Genomic DNA, 21,967 nt, shown 5'->3' on the forward strand with positions numbered 1-21,967 from the left:
TGACGAGTCAGCCTACAGACGGGAGGTTGAGCAGGTGGTCCTGTGGTGTAGCTGCAACAACCTGAAGCTGAACACACTCAAAACAGTGGAAATGACAGTGGGCTTTAGGAAAAACCCTGCCATCCTTGGCAGCACTGTATCAGCAGTAAAGTCCTACAAGTTCCTGGGCTCCACTATCTCCCAGGACCTGAAGTGGACGTCCAACATCAGGACCATCACCAAGAAGGCACAGCAGAGGATGTACTTCCTGCACCAGCTCAGGAAGTTCGACCTGCCCCGGGAGCTGCTGATACAGTTCTACAGAGGAATCATCGAGTCTGTTCTCTGCACCTCCATCACTATCTGGTTTGGCTCAGCAACTAAACAGGACAAGTACAGACTTCAGCGGACAGTCAGGACTGCAGAAAAGATCATTGGTGTGAGCCTGCCCTCCATCGAGGACCTGTACATCGCACGGGTCAAAAGGAGGGCGGAGAGGATCACTGCTGACCCCTCAGGCACAGGGAGAGTTTCTTCCCCCTGGCTGTCACTCTGATGAACACTTAACCAATGACCATATGATTGGACAGTAAACCTCAGTGCAATACCTGTGTATATACATTGTACAGATTATACAGACTTGTACAGGTCTCCAGTTCTTAAGTACTCTGTTTTATCCCTATTTATCTCATTTCAATGAACATTCCCTTGTTGTCTGCATTGTTACTGTCTGTTTATACTGCTTATTCTGCATTGTTTGCGCTTTCTGTTGCTTGTAAATACTGCTTATTTTTGTTATATTACACAGCCTTATGCTGGTTTACTGTTTGCACATTGAGAGCCGATGTAACAGAGTCAAATTCCTTGTGTGTCCAACACACCTGGCCAATAAAGCAGATTCTGATTCTGAGAAGTTCAAATTAATTTATGCTGTTGTGGTTCGTTGCGCTGTACACTTGTGAGATAACATTGGCATGGGGACTAAATATACACATTAAGTGACCTTAGACAGAAAGTATACACAGTTGCCAAAGATAATATTCTCATATATTTAAGCACATTAAAATAAAGCATAATTTCACACAAAACTCCAACAGATAATATGAACGACAAAAAACAGAGTTCACTACAGGTTTGGTTTTTTTTTGCCCCCTTATTTCAAGTCAGTTCATTTTAAAGCAATGCAAGTTCAGTTCAACTGAGTTCACTTTAGATTTACACCCACCTAAGCCAAATGAATGTAAAAAAAGGTGACATAACAGAATTAATGTAAAAACAATGGTGCACTAAAAAAAACAGAGTGGCAACTTGGTCTCAAACTGCTCAAACTGAAATGTAATCTGTCAACAGGAATGACCTATCAATCAACAATCTGTTTTTGGACAAATGTTTGTATGACTGGTGTGTGACAGCATTGCTGCAACAGAGGGAACTACAGCTGAAATTAAAGCGCCCATGGCATGCTTTTCTGTGGTGGTGCCCAAGTCTTACGCAATAGTTCATGCCATAATAGTATAAGGATTTTCTAAGAAGAAAATGGTGATTGTAAATATTTAGTCCTAATATAGGACAATCAAAGTTTCTAACAAATCTAAAGGTGCATAATTCAAACTCAAGGATTGGCAATTTGGTATTAACTAGTTACATGGCTGAAAATGTATTTTATTTATTTATTTATTTAACCAATATTTTACCAGGGGAAATTCATTTGAGGTTACCAACCTCTTTACATGGGTGCCCTGGAAAGCAGCATAGCAAGAACTGTGCAAATTGGCGCTGACTATGGCTGCCTTGGTTATGTGTGCTCTACTGTGCTTGTTGTTTTTCCTTGTTTTCTTCGTCTTTTGCAACCCATTCCGGATTACTTTCACCAAAGAAGAATTGTTAGATGTCAGACTGAATGAATACAGACCTGTCGCCCTGACATCTGTAGTTATGAAGTCCTTTGAGAGACTGGTGTTGGCCCACCTGAAAGACATTGCAGACCCTCTGCTGGACCCCCTGGTCAGTGGATGATGCAGTCAACATGGCACTGCATTACATCCTGTAACCTATGCACAAGCCCTCTTTGTGGACTTCAGCTCGGCGTTCAACACCATCATCCTGGACATCCTCCACTCCAAACTGACCCAGCTCACTGAGCTGGGAAAGCCACATCCAGCACCCGGACAATCAGCACAGGCACCCCCCAGGGATGTATGCTCTCCCCTATGCTGTTTTCAAGTCAAATGAAAGTGTTTATTGTCATGTGCACGATAAGGAAACACGTTTCCCTGTACAATGAAATTCTTACTTTGCTGTCCACAATTAATGCCAAACAATACAAAGTGAAATGTAAGGTAGATAAATAATACACAAAATCTAATGGCACTTAAAAACAGCAAGTGGAAACAATTCTAATAAAAAAATATAAAGAATATAATAAAGAGAGAATGTATGCTATGTCGGAGCTGTATGTGCAACAGACGCAGTGAGTGTGCAATTATGAATGTGCAAAATGTGCATGTTCAAACTTGGAATGTAAACAGTACAGGCGGAATTACATGAAGTAAGTCCTGATTGTAAACTCCTGTCAGCAGTTTAGGAGTCTGATGGCAGAGGGAAAGAAGGTCCAGGTGAGTGCGTGCCTCCTCTCTGTGCTGTGGCTGGAGGTCTCAAAGCGGGTGTAGAAGGTGTTGAGGTCATCTGACAGGCTGTCTGTGGAGCTGATGATGCTGGTCGTGGTCCTGTAGTCTGTGATGTGCTGCAGGCCTTGCCACATCTCTCCGGAGTCAGCAGTAGAATAGAAGCCATTCAGCTTCTCCCTGTACTGCCTCTTGGCCGCTGTGGTGGCTTTCCTCAGTCCGTACTTCGCAGCTTTGTGCTGTGTCTCATTGCCTGAACTGAATGCATGAGAGCTAGCACGCAGCATGTGGCGCACCTGACTGTTTATCCAGGGCTTCTGGTTGGGGAATTTCCTGACCTGTACAGTGGGCACGATGTTGTCAAAATAAATGCTGATGTCACATACTCAGCATAGTCCTGTACGCTGACAGAAAAGACCTCCAAGGTGGCTGCAGTTTTAAACACATCCCAGTCTGTCCGAGGAAAACAGTGCCTTCAGTCTCTGGGGTCCAACTTGTTTGGTGACAGGGTTTGTTTGTAAGCTGGATACAGGAAGAAAGAAATGTGGTCCAAGCCTCTGAGGTGGGGGCGAGGTGCAGCCCTGTACGCATCTCGTATGTTATTGTAGACATGATCCAGTGTATTATCACAGGTGGGAATGTTCACATATTGGTAATATTTGGGAAGTACAGTCCGTAGATTGCACTGGTTAAAGTCGCCTGCCATGATAAAAACAGCGTCGGGGTGAGCTGTCTCTAGTGCGCTGATGACATTGTGGAGTACTGTACACAGGAACCAGAAACACAACACTATGTGTTGCACTTTTGAAGAAGAAGAAGCTTTTTGTTGGTTTTCAGTGGATTTTATTGTCCTTTTTCCAGTGACACACAACACGTTTATTTAAACTCAGACATGTTCACCATCACACACACACATCTCTCTTTCTACGAGAGGCCTCCACTCCAAAAAAAAAAACCATGCTCAAAACCAGCGAACGCCACCAAGTGACACCACTGCTACTGCATGCCTTTACATGCTGACTTTCGTTACTTTTAGACTAACACCAAACTAAATGTAGGAAGCAAACAAAGTATTGCGGGGGGGTCCAAAAAAAACCTCATCAAGGACATCTACTTTTCCCACATATGCTCTCTTGCTAGATAGTAGGGCCGGCATTTCAGCAATAAAAACTCCACTTCTGGCGAACAGTGCTTATAAACAGTCGGTACATCTCCACACGAGTTATTGATAAACACAGACACACAGATTTCTTTTGCCTTCACCGTGTTCATATGAATAGTTTAATGTCCATCCTAACCACAGGACAACAGAAAATCAATCTCCCTTTCATTACTTCACTCTTAAAAGTCCTGTTAGTACTCCACCAATCTAAATATTAATTTAATGACCAGCAAGGTGTACACTATAGTTCCCCAATCTACACATGCAAAATAATGTTTTAAATCAGGCCTAATTACCAATAAATAAAATATGCAACTCATTAAATTATTTAAACCAGCATTCACTAAAATAAAGCTTAACAAAAATATTAATATAAAATGATTTATTTTATGTAATTTAAGTATTTATTTACTTTTGTCTGCTTTTTTACATTTGCATTTTTATATAAGAAGGAAACTTTACTGAGAACTGTTTATATATTTGACTTTAATTGCAGTTGACTGTTTTCCTGTACTTTTTGTAAACCAAAAGCAGTTAAACTGTTTAACATGTTTACAATAAATGCATTGTCTGCTGGTTTATTTTGTCACTTTTCAGTACACCACTTTTAGTACATCACTTAGAATTTAGCACTTACTACCACTCTTGTGAGTTTGCTGCCTTTTAATATTAGAATCCAAAATGGTAAAAACATGCTGGGCAAATAATGATATGATGTAAACAAACAGCTACAGATAATAAAATTGATAGTAGGTGTGTTAGATTTACAGCATGTGTATGAATGATTTTGCATTGACAATAATTAATAGTTCTGGTGGCGAAGAGGTGATGGAAGCCCCCAAATCAAATTTTGCTTCAGACCCCATAAAGACTTGGGCTGGCTGTTTTCCCAAGCCACAAGCATGGAAAACTTGCACAAGCCCATCCACTATGTCCTGCACCAGTCAGTTCACAGGAACATGTATTTCAAAGGAAACTGCTTGATACAGACACAGTGTATACAATGGGATAAAAATAGATAAATAAATTCACAGATACTCAGCATAGAATTGAGTGAAACACTGAAAGATTAATTTTGGAGTGTGCTTTTTGGAGGATGGCTCAAAGGACAAAAACATCAGGCAGGAAAATGATTTGTTCACCACACATATTGGTTTATGAGCTTTTTCTTAAAATTCCTACTTCCTTTTCTGTGTCCAGGCTGCAGGTGGAGGAGGCAGCTTTGGTGAAACTGTGTCTCCAGAGTTTGTCTCTGAGGAGTCTGTCCAAGGACCCCAGTGTCAGCTCCAGTCAAATGATCCTGTGCTGTAAAAGGCTGGTGGAGCAACCCTCCCCCATCATGCAGGGCCTTCACATATGTGTGTCTCACTTCTACTCAGTCATGCAGGACGGGGACCTGTGTGTCCCATGGGACTGGAAAAGCTGAGCTGGAGTGACATCATTTTCAGTCAGTATTTCAGCTGTTTGTTATTCAGGCAACAACTACACATTTTTAATTGAATGTCAAGTGATCACAACAGATTAGTGGAAACTTTGGGAGACAACAATGATACATTCAAGCTGCCCAGTATGGGCTTATCCAGTAATAATCACCTTGTCCTCTAGCTGAAAAAGGCAAAGAATTGATTGGTCAGTGGCTTCCAGCCTGGGGTTTTGGCATGATTTAGGGGGTCACAAAATGATTCCGAAGAATGGCAAGAAACATTTCTGCCACATTAAATCATGTTTGTCAAATGCTGGCTTTTTTTATTTGACCTTTTCAAGATAAAAAAAGATATTGTATATGTATATATATTCTTTGGTTGAACTGTGATAAGGGATGAGGGTAAACATTGGTTGTTTTGCAACAGTCACATGCCAAAAACATTGGGAACCAGGGGCAGAGTGGAAATATAAAGCCTTGCCATGCACATGGTTGGACAAAGACAGTATTTACTGTTGTGGTGTGGAATGCACTGAGAAAGTCTTCATCTATAAGTCAGGCTATAACAATAATCCATGTAATTATAATGGTAAATGTTGTAATCATCACTTCACCAGATGTTCCAGCAACATTAACAGACTTTTTACATTTGTCTTTCAAATTACAATTTGGATTTGACACCCAACATCTTTTGTGTATGTTATGAATGCTGTTTAAAGAGAACCAAGGACTGATTAGGGACATCTAGCATAAAATGTATGATGATGGGTTTCTTCGAAGGATGAAGCCCTTTCAGTTTTTTGAAATACACTGACTGGCCACTTTATTAGGTACACCTGTACAATTGTATGTATTTCAATGCAGCACTTCTGCCTTAACATCTGTTTATGAAGCTAAAAATGTTTCAATTTTTGAATGAAAATGTCATAAATGTATAAATTCAATAAGTTTATTATTGAGGTTGTAGTAAAAGGTGGTGGTGTACTGGACTACATTATATTTAGAGGTGTTCCTAATATTCTTACCCTCTTATGTATGTAGCAGGGGTGGAAAAAAATATAGAGGCACCTCTTACTAGATGCACAAAATTGGAGTTGCATAGAGGAGGCCGCAGAATGCCTCGGCTATCACCTGAGCATGACTCAGACCTGCCGCTATGTACACACGTCACACACTGTACATTGGGCATCAAGTGCATCAAAAAATTATAATAGTAATTACAAAATATAGAAATCCATCTAATTTTAAAATATACACAAAATAACTAGACTGATCCAATACACTGTGTATAATATAACTTCTAAAACATGTATCTTGCAGCAGGTCAGCAGACGGTGAAGTTCAGTGAGGATTCTTGCATTTAGGAAAGAAGTGGCCCTGTTAGGGGAGTTGTTACCGACTTTGTGAAGTGGTGTGAGAAAAATCATCTGGCCCTGAACAGCAGCAAGACGAAAGAGATGGTGATTGAACTCCGGTGGAAATCACCATCACTCACGTCGGTGAGCTTTCAGGGCTCAGATATTGTGATTGTGGACACCTTTAAATACCTGGGTGTCCACCTCAACAATAAGCTGGATTGGACCAACAACACAGATGCCCTGTACAGGAAGGGCCAGAGCCGCCTCCACTTTTTGAGGAGACTGAGGTCCTTTGGTGTGCACGGGGCACTTCGGACATTTTATGATACTGTGGTGACATCTGCAGTTTTTTATGCTGTTGTGGGTTGGGCAGGAGGTAGCACGGACAGGGACAGAAAGAGACTTAATAAGCTGGTTAAGAGAGCTGGTTCTGTCCTGGGCTGCCCTCTGGATTCCATCCAGGAGGTGGCGGACAGAAGGATGCTGGCAAAACTAACATCCATCATGCATAATCCCTCCCACCCCCTGCACCACACAGTGGAGGCTCTGAACAGTTCTTTTAGCACAGTACTGTTACATCCCCAGTGCAAGAACTAGCATTACCATAGGTCATTCTTCCCACAGCTATCAGACTGTACAATACATCACTGCAGTGATAAGATATGTGAAATTATGAGGGACTATGCAATAGTCGACTGAGGTGCAATATTCAGTTCCTGGGGATGAAATGCATTGTAAATAGGCTCATGTGCATATATTGTTCCTGATCTCTCTCAAATACTGTACATTGCCCTGCTTTAGGTATTTCTGAGTAGTTCCTCAGAGATCCTTACGGCTGAAATACAGGTATTTCCCCCATTGCGGGATTAATTATAGGAGTAATATTCTTGTCCTTGATTTCCTGGTTGTTTTTCTTGATTCCTCACAATACTATTCTTTTTTGACTTGTGTCTGAGGGACAAACTGTGGAAGGTCTATTCTTGTTCTTGATTGTTTCATACATACTATATTTTAGTCTGGTTTTTAGGTACCTGGATCTTGTTTTCTCAAGATATGTGTATGGTGTTTATTCTATGGTGTCAAGCTGTTTTGTCCCTTACTGCTGCTGGAACACTGGAATTTCCCCACTGTGGGATCAATGAAGTTCTACCCTACCTTACCCTAAAGATAAGAGTCTACGCAGCGAATAGAAAAAAATTAATAGGATGAAGGATGACTCTTGTGCATCACTTGCAGGTCTGTTTGAAAACATTACAATCCCATGCAGTTGGGGGTTAAACTGGGCCAGAGCCACCACAGCTGCCATTTGAGTTCCAGGAAACAGAGCTCAGCTTTGTCGTTTTCAGCATTACAGCGGTGCTAACTTTAATAGTCTTGATATTTCTGCTTCATACTGACAAAACAAATGCAGAATCTCTTTTTTTCTCTGATTTTATGAAATACAGTGGAACCTTGGATTGCGTGTATAATTTGTTCCGGCAATGTGCTCGTAATCCAAAGCACTCGTATATCAAACAAATTTCCCCATAAGAAATGATGGAAACACAGATGATTTGTTCCACAACCATGTATTCATATAAAAATGATTACAGTAATACAAAATATAAATTAACCTACGCTTTACATTTGAAAAGAACCACTTATTCATATAAAAATGATAACAGTTTTGCTGCATCTAGCCCCATTATTTCTTCTTTTTTTTTTATATTGTGCAAATTGTCAACGTAGACTTATAAAATCTTGCGATGCAACAGGATCACTACATGAGCCACATCCTGGTTAATGTGGCACAGGTAGGGTAACTTCATCAATTATTTAAATCTTTTAATGTGATCCTGTGAACTGACAATGGGCTTATTAACTTAAATGTTTTCTGCACAGTGAAGAAGTGAGCCATCACATATTCACAATTTCTACAGTGAAATTCAAGACAAGCAGCATCAGAGCTGCCACTTCATTTTTATTTTCAGCAAAAGGTCAAATATTGTTTCCTCTGGAGAACCACAATATTTGTTCTGGTGTGTGGAATGAATTATTACAGGCAGTTTTTACTAATGCTGCTCAAATATAATAAAATGTGCATTTGCACTGGCATTACTGAAAGCATGGGAAACTGACACTTAAACTGGCGGGCAGTAATGAACCATAAATTGAAAAAATATTTTTAACTTTTAAAAAAAAAATCCACTGGCAATATTTCTGTATTTGTGTGTTTGGGGGGTGGGGGGGTGGTTGGTTGACAATTAGAAAACTGAGATCCCTTTTTCCATTATTACTCTGAATAATCCACATCCATAGACTGCAGTGTCTACAGTTTCATTAGAACTCCTCTCTGTTGAAGAACTATGAAAACAGTGGAACCCCCTCCAACTAGCTCCTCAACCTCACAAATTCCCTTTAGCCCCTGCAATCTATGATGCGTACATAATCACAATAGAAGGTGCACAGAAAATGTAGTACACATACAGTGTACTCAGTACTCGACTCAGCTCCTTGGTGACATTGGGAAATTGTACCACAGTGCTGTGCTCTGTATGCCTACCAATTGAAGATTCATGATACACCTCTGAGCTATTTTACATCAGAGATGGCTGATTGTTGATTTCATGCCTTTGTATATTCATGATATGAGAGTAGCTGTCTATTATCAGCCCAGACATTGAAACTCTTGTCAAAACTAAAGGACAACTACAGCTATCTCGTTAGTTCACTGTAAAATAAAATCTTGCTTACATGTTAAGTGAAAAGAGACTATAAAGTATTATCATGTTGTTTGCAGTTCTGCATTCAGTTTTATACATATACTGCACCCTGTTGTGTTATTCGACTTGTATTTATGTTGTGTTATGCAGCAGTTGTTTATTTTTATTTTTGAGTAACATTTCCTCAATGCAGACAAAAAAATCTGACACAAAGGCTGTACTGACTATGTTTTTAAAAAAAAGCTTTATAATTTAATTAATTTATTTGAAATCCTGTACTGGTGGGTCGCGACTTGACAAGTGGGTGGCAAAGTGGGTCCCAGGGTGGCACCAGTTGAGAAACACTGACCTAGTGTACATAGAAAGAGCACACAATTTGAAACAGAGGAGTGGTACACAATCCACAAGGTTCAGAGAATGGCAACAACATCGGCTGTAGTTTCACTGAAGCACATTTTAGAACTAAGTGCTGAAGTGTTTCATGAAGGGAGCATTATTATGTGCATTATTTATATTCAATATGCACAACTGAGTAATAGTATGATAGATAGGTTGAGCGTTTGAAGTAATGCATTTCAGGTATAGAAGTCACTGAATACAACTTTTGCGACTCCCGAAGCGGGAATTTCCGAGTGCCCCTGAATGCAACCATGATGCTGGGATTTCCGAGTGCCCCTGAATGCAGCCATTACACAGCTGAACCGTATTAGCGTGAGTTGTCTGTCAGTCTTCGGTGTTTTTGGGTGAGTGCACTTAAAATTTTTTTAACGGTAAAAATACAACTTAGGTGGTTTAAAAGACATACAACCGGCTACTTGCTTATATGTAACTCAGGGCAAATTTAACCCTTCTGACATGGCAAAGACGGAACTACTTGTGAGCTCATTAACGAGATAAGAGTTAGCTCGTTAGCAACGTTGTTAATGTCAACCGCTAAGCTAATGGTACCATGTTAACTGAAGGTTTAATAGATAAACATAATGCAGCGCTAAAGGTAAGAGCACAGAGTAATTCACATGGCAGCATAAGTGGTAAATGGGAGTTGAAACAGCTAACTTATTGCTCTCTCCCATAACATCATTTCTGCTGGCTACAGCACAAGCCACACTCCTGCATAAGGTAATGAGGTAATGTGCATGCAGGCCATGATTAACAGATGCTACTAGCAAATGTCTGACTCTTAGTTAGTGATGGCCGATGAGGCCTTGTTGAAGCTTCGACACAGTGTTCACACAAATGGTTCATTACTCGAGGCCTCAATGACACAGTGCTCCAGTAGGACATCTAGTGGTCAAGAAATTGAAGTGCAGTCAAGACGTGTCGCTTATTGGTTCATGGATTGGGATTTGATTCGCCATGCACATTCCTGTTCGACTACACTACATGGTTGTATGGTTTCAAGCTGACACAATAAAATATAAAATATGCATGGACACATGTTGAAGACCATGTTTCTTATGTGGCACGTCTGACTGTAACCCTATATACTCATTTATATTTTGTGTTAAAACATTTAAATGGTGCTGCTACTTTCATGAGATGTGCTCTACAAATTCAGACAGATGTCATTTTCACATGGAGCTGGTGCAAATACAGATTATAGTATGGACTTCGTGGTTTCTCCTATTTCATTTCATTTAAATGAGCAAGAATGAATATATTATTATCCCCAATCCAGCCACGGTTGTATCCAGTTTAGGTGCTTCAGCCCCCTCACTCAGAGATAAAACCTTGGAGTGATATTTGATAGCGGCTTTAATTTTGATAAGCAGATCAGGGCTGTGGCTGAGACTTTTAACTATCAATGTTGCTATTTGTCTTTAAGGCTATATATGGCCTCGCTCCGCCGTATCTGTCGGATCTGCTATTTATCTATGCTCCGCGCAGAGCTGTGCGCTCCTCAGAGCACTTGTCCCTGGTTGTCCCACGGTCTCGATATAAAAAAAAAAATGGGGCGACCGCTCTTTTGCTGTGTATGGCCCTAGACTCTGGAATTCTTTACCGCTAGAGCTTCGATCCATAACCAAGCTAGCGGTGTTTAAGTCAACTTTAAAAACTCACCTTTTTAAACAGGCCTTTGGTGTTTAATCCGTTTTATTTGTCCCGAAGGGACGTCTTTTAACTTACAACACCACCTTTAACTATGACCTCAATAATGAACATATAATAGAATTCATACATTTATGAGATTCTCACCAAAAACTGAAACATTTTGAGTTTCATAAACACAAATGTTAAGGCAGAAGTGTGGCATTGAAGTGAATACAGATGTACAGGTTGTCAGGTTCGCTCTATGCCACCTGCCTCTCTCCCTTCTCTCTCTTTCTTCTCTTCTGATTTTCTGTTACAGGTCCTGGCTTCTGCCTATACTGGTTTCCCGTCATTACTCCAGCGATCTGCACCTCTGACTCTCTCCGTTCAGCCTCTGCCTGTGTGACCTGCTGCCATTCATCTTTCATCTTCCTCGGGCCCAGCCATCTCCGCTCTACCCCACCTGAGTTCGCTGGCTATAATCACCTGTCTCAGCTTATCTTCGGTTCCTCCATCTGCCCTGCATTGCCACCTCCAGCTCCCCATCTGTGGACCCCTCGAGCTCTGCCTCCTCTGGCGGATATTTCCATATTGACTGTTATCTTCATAACTTGTTTTCTCAGTGCAGTAAAGTTTGTGATCAGTATTGCACCTGCCATCTGGGTCCAGCCTGTTCACTGACTCGCTTCTGTGAGTGCTCACCATAACACAAATTCATATTTTATTCTTGAGAAAAGAGAAATGTATAAAAAGAATACAGAATTGGACCCGAAAAATAAGAGCACTGTAGATGTTGCTGTTGGTCATTCCAGGCTTGTCCAGGTTTATACTCAAAGGTTTGATCTGACATCAAATATCTGTATTCATTCATGCTATTTCAAAAAGTCAATGTATGTATTTTGCTGTTGTAATCTTAAATAAAAACAAAAAAGTAAGGAGGACCTGGATTTATTTGGAGTGGAGGATGCCTGTCTGCAGACACAGCGTTATTGATCAACACCCAGTGGAATCCTGCAAAGCATCATCTCACCAGATACCCGACTACGAGAATGGTGGTGTTGATTTTGAATACAAGACTTTACACAAATGTGTATATAAGGGGTTTAGGGAATGCACATTGCGTCTAACATTGAAAATACAACCATTATAAGATTTGGTTGCTGGTTGTTCTGCTGGTAAGTCGAAACATTTGAGGATAAGGACAGATAAGAGTTTGGTTGTGGTAACTTGTGAGTAGGAGAAAAATATTTCAACTAAATTGTTTTCTGTGGAGTTTAATTCTTCTGGCAGAATTGAAATAAGTTTTACAAAGCAAGCAGTTTGTATTTATGATTTTGTGTGATTGTAATTACATCTCCAATAAATAGCTGTCAATTTCAGACAAAGGGTATATATTTTTGATCTTTGAACATAACGGCACTGAAGGGTAACAAGTCAGAAGCTGTGAATCTGCTGGCAGAGGATGAATGACCTTCAGCGTACAGCAACAGGTGAACCAGCAGACAGTCCTCAGAGCTGTACAGAGGTAAAAGTGCCTACAGGGTTGTCAAAGGTATCGTATGCTGACATTGGAAGATGAGTATGTCACAATGAAGAAGCAGGCCCTTCTCATGGCTACCAGGTAAACCACACAAATCCAAGTGATCTGTGTCAGGTTTCCTATGCAGACACCTACACCATTTACGTACGGAAGAAATCAGAATAATAATAAATAAGAGGAAAACAGTGTGGATGTTACAGCATCCACACAATAAAGAACAGAAGAGCATAGTGTGGATGCTGTAACAACACAGCTGAGGCTTGGCATAGAAAAGAGTCAGTGCTTGTTTCTTGTACATACAGAGCAAAATGCCCTGCTTACATAAACTGTGACCAACATCAACACCATCTTGTGGGTTTCACAGCCCACCTAGCAAGTAGATATTCAAGTCACACGTTTGATACAGTAAATAAAATTTATTACACTTATTCAGACAGCATGTTAGTCACATGGAAAAAAGTGAGCTGGTCTCAAGTCCATGGACACCACTGCAGCTGAGGTTCTGTCTCAGCAGCTGCATTTGCAATTCATACAGCTCCTGAGGCTGAGGGGAAGTAGCTTATATCAAAGCTCCTCAGGGGTGTGTGTGTGTGTGTGTGTGTGGCGTTGTATGGAGTGAAGGATAAGAGGTGTCTGCATAGCCTCATTTGCGCTGTACTTGTGTGAAGGATGAGGGCAGCTGGATGGCCTGGACAGACTGGAAGGGCTGGAGTACCTTCTTGCGGGAGTCTGGAGAGACCTTCTGCACTGCAGTGGGCAGGAGCTGATTCCGTTTGATGATCTGCAGGGCCAGTTGGGTATTTCCTGAGGATATTTAACACAAATTAAGCATCTATCTCCTGATTTTAACCTCTCAGTCACATACCAAAGGAACCTTAGGTTATAAACCACATCATTCAGATCAGCTGAACTCATTTGGAAGCTAATTCAAGCATCAATAGACAAAGGTGAGACTACTTTCAGTATTTAGAGTATTCAATGAGTACTTCTTGGCATGATCAGTGCTGATATCAGTATCATGCCACAACTGCTATTCATTTTTTTTCTATTTTTAATAATGATGATTTTAGTAATAATGCATTAGCAGCTGCGGTGAGCCCACAAACCCATCAACAGACAGGTTTGATATTTTCTTGTTATCTGAATCAACTTAAATTTGTCACAGGTCATATCTGCCGTTGGTGATGTTTGTCAGTTTACCTGATAAAAATGACAGTGTTGGCTAAAAGTGAGAAGATTCTACCAGAATGCATGAATTCCATTTTCTTTTTTGCAGAAAGCAAGCTCCTCCTGTCTGTTGTTCACATTTTTCCATGTTTTTGCATTTAATTACATTTTTGTCGAATGCTAGCATCACTACAAGTAATATTTGTCTAATAATTTTTGTTACTTGGATTTTTCAGTTTTCCTCTTATTTGTAAACAGGCAAGACAACACCCAACTGAAGTTAAGTTTTAAAATTTTAAAACCCGGCCAAAGTTTTAGAAGACGAAGTCTAAACTAAATTTGACTTCACCCAAACTGTGTTTTAAGCCATAGTAAATGCCATCAGACTAAGTGGAGATCAATGTTAAACTAGACTTGATTAGCTCAACACAACCCAAAAAGCCACACAGAAGGTGGACCTCCAGCCCAGCCATCAGCTGAATGGCACCCAGATCTGGGGAGAAGACACACTGCAAAAAGAGGGCAACCAGGGATCCTTCTTTAAGCCCACAGACCAGGGAAGTGTCCATGCTGAGCCCAAAGACCTTGAAAGCCTGACCACACCTCCACCCAGGCCTCATGCAACCTCAGCATGCTCAACAGCTGAAAGCTAAGTACTCTCTTGTGTCTAAGCTGATGTCTATTTTAAAATTCCATAACTTCCAGAAACTTGATTCTTTTCCTTTCCAAATTGTCATTTAAGTCAGTGGTCCCCAACCACTGGGCCGTGGCCCGGTACAGGTCCGTGAGGCATTTGTTACCGGGCCGTAACAGAAAGAATAAATAATTTATATAATTTCCATTGCATTGATTTTTAGAGTCTGGAAGATGATTTATTATGAAAAACGACGGGATTTTCTCCGGCGTATCATCCACCTGTGCCCCTTGACACGTCAAGATGCGTGTCGGTCACGTCACACGATACATTACTAAAAAAATAACCCCGCAAACTAGCAAAAATGAGTAAAAAACAAACGCCTTTGAAGAGTTTCTTTTCAAAGGGGAAAAGGCCAACTGAGGAGCCAGAAGAGGAGCCCACTACCTCCAAGAAAAAGAACGCTTCTTTTAACAGACAATATCAGGAGTCATACTTAAAATACGGGTTTATCGCAATAGGTGACTCTCACGCACCAAGGCCCCTCTGCATGTCTGTGCAACAAGAGATCAGCTGCTGGAGATCGCAAATCACGGTGACCTTAACCGTACGTTTGAGACAACAACTCTGCCGATGTTCTGGATGAAAATCAAGCCAGAATATCCTGAAATCACCACAAGAGCACTGAAAACCCTGCTACCATTTCCAGCATCGTATCTTTGTGAAGCGGGCTTTTCTGCAATGACAGCAACCAAGACAAAATTATGGAGCAGACTGGACATAAGGAACATATTGCGTGCGTCATTGTCTCCCATCATCCCTAGCTGAGACCATCTCGTTTGCAGGGAAACAAGCCCAGGGCTCCCACTGACTCTACAGTATGGTGAGTTGATATAGTGTAGAATTATTGTAATTGCCTAATATAAAGTGTAATTGTTGCATTCAGATTACATACTATGAACTGACAAATATTTTTGTTATTGGAACCCCTGCGCCTCTACCCGGTCCGCGGAAAAATTTTCATGCATGAAACCGGTCCGTGGTACAAAAAAGGTTGGGGACTGCTGATTTAAGTCATAGAGCTTAGATCCAAAGTCTAACCTAGTTTATGCCTCAATATAAGCCTTCCACCATCACTGTTCATTAGTTAATCTGTTCAGTCCATTTCAGCCATTATTGTGCTCCATTTCATCTGTCTTTATTTAGATTATAGTAGTTTAGAAGTCCCTGTCTAAGGATTCCCTACTCCACACTGAGAAATTACATTAATAATAAGTGATTGGATGTTTACCGTTTCATTCACAAGAGAAAAAGCTTGGTGCCCCAATCTTAACGTATTGTTACGTGGTATAATAGTAATCAATGAACAACTCAAGTTTGTTACAACAGATAAATTACCTTCAGAGCTCAGAAAGTCATTGTCACTCACCAGTGCAACCAAATGATTTTACATATTCACACACAAATTTTCAGTTGCATACAGAATGTAATGCTCGCAGTGCAAAGCATGGCTACCAGCAGACTGATAAGAAAATGCATTAAAGAAAAAATTGGATTTTAATCATCTTTAATTTAGCTGTTTTCGATCCACTGAAATGTACCTGGATCAGTTCTAACATTGACCTTTAGGATCATACCTGATTTTAGTACTGTTATGTCCGTGCGCAGCGGCAGCAACAGCTCTGCCTCTTTTGTTTCCTTGGGCTTCTGTGTTTGCTTTTTTTGCTATGTCTCTTTTCCGTAAACGCTTGTGGAGTTAGGCTACCAGGGATACAAGTTTTATTGCGTTTGCATCGTGTTTTGTACTTTTTTACGAGCTTTCGAGTCTGCCTCGGGGGGACCCTTGTGTCGCAGCACCGACTGTTTGCTCTGTTTGCCAACAGTCGACCTCCTTGTTGTGAGTTGCCGGGGATTCCTATGGGGATGCGATGAGAGGGGCGAGTCTGCAGAACTGGAGCAAAGCACTGGGAGAGGAGCTGGAGTGAGGCGCTGGGGGACAATTCTCCACTGATGGCCGTACTGGCGCAGCTGTAGCGGGTGTGCAGGAGGAGAGGTCCTGCATGCGCTTCATCAGGATTCCAGGATCTGTGGTCCGTGGTGACGGTTCTCCACTGATCCCCGGGCCAGCTCTGCTGCTGCGTGCAGGCGCACAGTGTCTCGGCGGACACAGCACCTGCAGGCCCTAATTCTTATCTCGGGGACCTCAACCATGCCATGCCTCCCTCCCCCTCTCTGCCACCCTCCTACACAAAGAACAATAAAACTCTGGGCCATACCGTATGCTAATGCTAGGAATGTATACACTTCCGCCCCTCCCCCTCTGACTACAGACTGCCCTGTCTGTGATTTGAGTGAGAGCGATATCCGTTCCAGACTTTCTCTGAAATGCTTGTACTGTCTTGTTTTTTTGGGTATTCTCGAATTGTTTTTTAAGATTCTTGATTTGTTTTTAAGAGATCCTTGTGGTGTTTGCTGTTTTCTCTGAAATGCTTGTACTGTTAGGTTATTTCCTAGTTAGATAGATATTCAGAGATCGGTTGTCTAGAAATGTTAGTGGAGACAGATTGACTAGCTCAGGCTGTTAACTCTTCAGTAATGTACTTGCAGTGCAGACTGCAGGCAGGTCAAGGTTACAGGAAAAGAGCTGTTAGTGTCAACTGTAATGCTAGTCTTAATATTTGTCTTAATGTGTAAGGTTATGTCCAATTGTTTTAGATACACACCACGAAAACAACAGTCACGCACCTTGACTTTTCCTCATGTTTTGGCTAAACGTTATAGCAGCTGCAAGGCTTGCTTATCGGGTGACGTCACGGTTCGACAGCCCAGAAAGGATTAATATTGTATAGCAATGCTTGGGTCGGGGTCTTTTGGGTTTCCGGGCTGCTTTGGCAGCCTGGGGGTTGGAAGATCTCTGGACTGGAAGTGTGAATTCTTGCCTGTGACTCTTGAGCTTATAGTACTGTCTTGTTTTTTGGGTATTCTCGATTTGTTTTTTAAGACGCGCCGCACGGAGCGGCAGCAAGTTCCAGTAGCTCTGTCCTCTTTTGTGTTTTTTTCTTTCCGTGCTTTCTGAATTTGTCTATCAAGATCGGTGTGTGATATCTGTTCTTATGGTGTCTTGTTGCTTGCTCTCTGTTGTTTTTGTCCCTTACTGCTGCTGGAACACTGGAATTTCCCCACTGTGGGATCAATAAAGTTCTACCCTACCTTACCCTACCCTACCCCTTATAAGAACAATACTTCCCAAATCTTCAAAGAATCTTCTTTTTCTAATCTCACTTAATGTTTCACTATGGGAATCACCTCAGCGCGACCAACTCTGGAAGCTCCAATTGACACCACATTTGTGACAGACGTCGAGCTGTCCTCAGGGTTCCACCCAAATGTCCACTTGGAATCAAGTATAACTGATTAGATTTTAGCTGTATAAGGTCAAGGTCATAGCAACCTCACATCTGTGCCATTCCTGTGAATTTGACTGGTTGGCGGAGGGACACAACTCTGGTTATATGGTGTGATTCTAGACAGGTGATTCTTTTTCAGTGTTCAGTAGTGGAGGTACTGTGTTTCCTTCAGGAGCTGCTGGAGAAGGGGAACATTTTTTTCCACAATTAAGTCTATCTGGCAATGATTTCAGCATTGCATATGAGTTTTAGTCACAAACCAGCTAGCAAACTAGCATTCTCTAGTTTGTGGTTTTATGAAGGGCTAAACTCCCAGTTTCTAAGCCCCTGGTTTCTTTGTTTGACATTACGATCATGCTATAAGGAAATCTTTCACCACCTTTTGAGACTATCAAAGGGATATAAAATTTCTCTTTATAAAGAATGCACTATTTTTATCTTTTATTACAGCTTAAAGTGAGTGTGATCTACAGGCATTGTCCCTTTGTCTCGCTTACTCTACTGTCGAGGGAGGCAACAGTGGTGCGGTGGGTAGAGCAGTTGTCTCCCAACCGGAAGGTTGAAGGTTCGAATCTCTCAGTGCCTGCAGTTCACACGTTGAATTGTCCTTGGGCAAGACACTGAACGTCCCCGATGGTTGAGTTGGCGCCGCAGATGGCTGCCTCGGTTCTGTACCTTGTGTGTAACATACTTGGCGATAAGGCGATTATCCTTATCCTTATTTGCAGTTGGCTCCGGGGCTCCCTAAGGTGTGTAACCCCAAACCTGCATTTGTGCCTAAAGCTATGGATTCAGTGCACAGGTGTCCCAATCTGGAGATTATGGCTTTCCATCCCGCTCTGTTCTTCTCAGTGGAGGAAGACAGGCTTGACACATTATATGCCCTGTGCAAGCCCAGCACTTCTATGTGGGCAGGACAGCAGGGTTCAAGAAAATGATCAGGTGTTTGTCTCATGGGCCCTACCCATAAGGTTGAACCACTAACCTATCAAAGACTGTCCCCCTGGATTGTGGAGGCCACATCTGTGGCATATAAAGGAAAGGGCTCTTAACTTCCTCCACAGCTGAGAGCCAATTACACCAGAATCATGCACATTTGTGTATTTTACAGTATTTTTTTAAACTTAGGTTAAATGAGTCAATGCAATCGCTAGCCCCATGCTATGTGGGGGATAGATGGGTCTAAGCTGCAAACTTATCAAGTCCCGGGTCATTTCTGTTTTACAGTTTCTGCAGAGCTCTTTCACTCCAGGAGTGGGCTGTCTCATAGTGAAACACCAAGTGAAATTAGCTAAGGAATATTAGGTTACTTAAAGTAATTCCTGGGTATTTGATAATAAAATGAGGTATTTTACTACCACTCTCCTCCTTGCACAGACATGGAAAGAAACCAGTCTCGAATGATTGGAGAGGGGTCAGCTGACTGTAGAAATAAGAGGTGAGCAGAGCCCCTAGCCATGCGATTAGCACAACAACATCATTATTATACAAGTTTTAATTTCCTTTTTTTTTTAATCTTCTGTGACACATGAAAGGAACCGACATTGAGAAGAATCTCCTTAGCTTTTATATAGGGTGTGTCATGCATTTGATGGAACTCTGACCATTTTGTAGCTCTAAGTAGACCCCCAACAGGATAGCTTCAGGTGGAATCTCCTTGGTGTTCACCATAGATGCAGCCTAAGACAAACCACATTACAACTGGGTGAGCTTCAAATTTTTACTTCACTGTAAGGGTTCAAAGAAAATGATCAGTTGTTTTTCTCTAAGGGTGAGCCACTAACCTATGCTTGGTCATAGGCCTACTGTATTTTGCTATATGAGGCTGTATTTAGCTGCAGCAAAAGTTTATCCAGTGTTTCTGTGCTCTGAAGCAGGATTATGGTCAGTCTGAATACAACTTTAAAATACTGTATTTAAGGAATATATACACAACTCCAGACATTGCCAGGGTCTGCTCAAGTGATGTAGCTGTTGTCATGGTTACCTGATGTAAGCACTTGCGGGCCTTGTCATACTCGCTCCTCAAACAGTAAGCGCTGCCCAGGTTGAAGAGCATCATGGCCCGAGCTGATGTCACACTGCTGGGATAACACAGAGGAGTCTGCTTCCCTGCTATAAACACACACACACACACACACACACACACAGCAAAAACAAATTATTGTAGTCATATCTGCAGTAGTCTTTATACATACAGTGCCTTGCAAAAGTATTCATACGCCTTGAACTTTTCCACATTTTGTCACATTACAACCACAAACTTAAATGTATTTTATTGGGATTTTATGTGATAGACCAACACAAAGTATCACATAATTGTGAAGTGGAAGGAAAATGATAGGTGTTCAAGATTTTTTACAAATAAAAATCTGAAAAGTGTGGTGTGTGTATATGTATTCAATCCCCCTTGAATACTTTGTCAACACACCTTTTGCTGCAATTACAGCTGCAAGTCTTTTGGGGTATGTCTCTACCAGCTTTGCACATCTAGAATCAATTTTTGCCCATTATTTTTTGCAAAGTAGCTCCAGTTCAGTCAGATTGGAGAGCGCCTGTGAACAGCAATTTTCAAGTCTTGCCACAGATTCTCAATAAGATTTAGGTCTGGACTTTGACTGGGCCATACTAACACATGAATATGCTTTGATCTAAACCATTCCATTGTAGCTCTTGTCCTGCTGGAAGGTGAACCTCTGCACCAGTCCCAAGTCTTTTGCAGCTTCTAACAGATTTTCTTCCAGGATTGCCCTGTATTTAGCTCCATCCATCTTCCCTGTCCCTGCTGCAGAAACACATCCCCACAGCATGATGCTGCCACCATGTTTCACGGTGGGGATGGTATGTGGATAATGGATTGAACAGTCCTCCATGAGATGTTCAAAGCTTGGGATATGTTTTTATAACCTAATCCTGCTTTAAACTTCTCCACAACTTTCAATCAAAATTTATTTGTATAGCACTTTAAAAATGTCTGGTTGACCAAAGTACTTTACACAGCAATGCAAATCCAGAGTAAAAATTATCAGTAGAGAAATAAAACATAGGAACATTAAAAACACCAAGTACACAGAATCAACAGATAAAAGGAGGAAGCATTAGACAGCACTATGTATTAAAAGCCAAAGTGAATAAATATGTTTTAACCAATGATTTAAAAGTTGTCAACTCTGTAGAGGATCTAACATTAAAAGGTAAACCATTCCACAATTTAGGAGCTGCAACAATAATAGCATGGTCACCCTAGCGTTTGTATCTGGTCCTGGGCACCTCTAACAGAAACTGGCTTGAGGATCTGAGTAATCTAGTCGGTTCGTGCCACCTCACCAACTCAGCGAGGTAAGCGGTGCCAAACCATTAAGAGCCTTAAAAACAAAAATCAATAGCTTAAAATGATTTCTAAAACAAACTGGATGCCAGTGAAGAGAGGCCAGTACCGGAGTTATATGGTCGAATTTCCTAGAACCTGTTAAAAGACAAGCAGCAGCATTTTGGACCATTTGAAAACTAGAGACAGACAACTGATTAACACCAAGATATAATGCATTACAATAGTCAAGTCTAGAAGTTATAAAAGCATAAATTGCAATCTCAAAGTCATTAAAAGAAAGAAATGACTTGACTTTACTTAGCAACCTGACATGAAAGAAACTAGATTTTACGACTGAGTTGATCTGCTTGTTGAATTTTAGGTCACAGTCAAACGTTACCCCTAGGTTTTTTACAGTTGTCTTCAAATGATGAGCCAGGGGGCCTAAATCATGATTAAGTTCAAAGTGTTTATTTTGTCATATGCGCAGTTAGGAAACGTGTTTCCCTGTACAATGAAATTCTTACTTTGCCGTCCACATGAATGCCACAAAATACAAATGAAATATAAAGTAGATAAATAACCAACACAAAATCTAAGGCACTTTAAGCAGCGCAGATGCAGCAATAT

At 41.2% G+C, this 21,967-nt stretch overlaps 2 protein-coding genes across 13 annotated transcripts in view; one reads left to right on the forward strand and one right to left on the reverse strand.

The window, feature by feature from the left end:
• Positions 1 to 13,123, forward strand: part of tcaim (T cell activation inhibitor, mitochondrial) — a 55,242-nt gene extending 42,119 nt beyond the window's left edge. For 4 of the 7 annotated variants that reach the window (XM_020622340.1, XM_020622339.1, XM_020622338.1 and 1 more), the window contains one exon: positions 11,599 to 13,123. In XM_020622340.1, the coding sequence (XP_020477996.1) occupies positions 11,599 to 11,960 (362 nt within the window). In that variant the 3' untranslated portion in view covers positions 11,961 to 13,123. Of the gene's footprint in view, positions 1 to 4,965; positions 6,067 to 11,598 lie in introns of those variants that run through there. The other 3 variants (XM_020622343.1, XM_020622342.1, XM_020622344.1) reach the window with 3 other exon arrangements.
• Positions 13,124 to 13,220: 97 nt separating this feature from the next.
• The window catches only part of cnot10 (CCR4-NOT transcription complex, subunit 10), a 69,455-nt gene continuing 60,708 nt past the window's right edge, over positions 13,221 to 21,967 (reverse strand). For 4 of the 6 annotated variants that reach the window (XM_020622331.1, XM_020622335.1, XM_020622334.1 and 1 more), the window contains 3 exons: positions 20,015 to 20,142; positions 19,632 to 19,707; positions 13,221 to 13,623 (listed from right to left, as the gene is read on the reverse strand). In XM_020622331.1, the coding sequence (XP_020477987.1) occupies positions 13,463 to 13,623; positions 19,632 to 19,707; positions 20,015 to 20,142 (365 nt within the window). In that variant the 3' untranslated portion in view covers positions 13,221 to 13,462. The remainder of the gene's footprint in view (positions 13,624 to 19,631; positions 19,708 to 20,014; positions 20,143 to 21,967) is intronic. The other 2 variants (XM_020622337.1, XM_020622336.1) reach the window with 1 other exon arrangement.

The sequence above is a fragment of the Monopterus albus genome, unplaced genomic scaffold, assembly GCF_001952655.1.
Source record: "Monopterus albus unplaced genomic scaffold, M_albus_1.0 scaffold278.1, whole genome shotgun sequence".
Taxonomy (NCBI): Eukaryota; Metazoa; Chordata; class Actinopteri; order Synbranchiformes; family Synbranchidae; genus Monopterus; species Monopterus albus.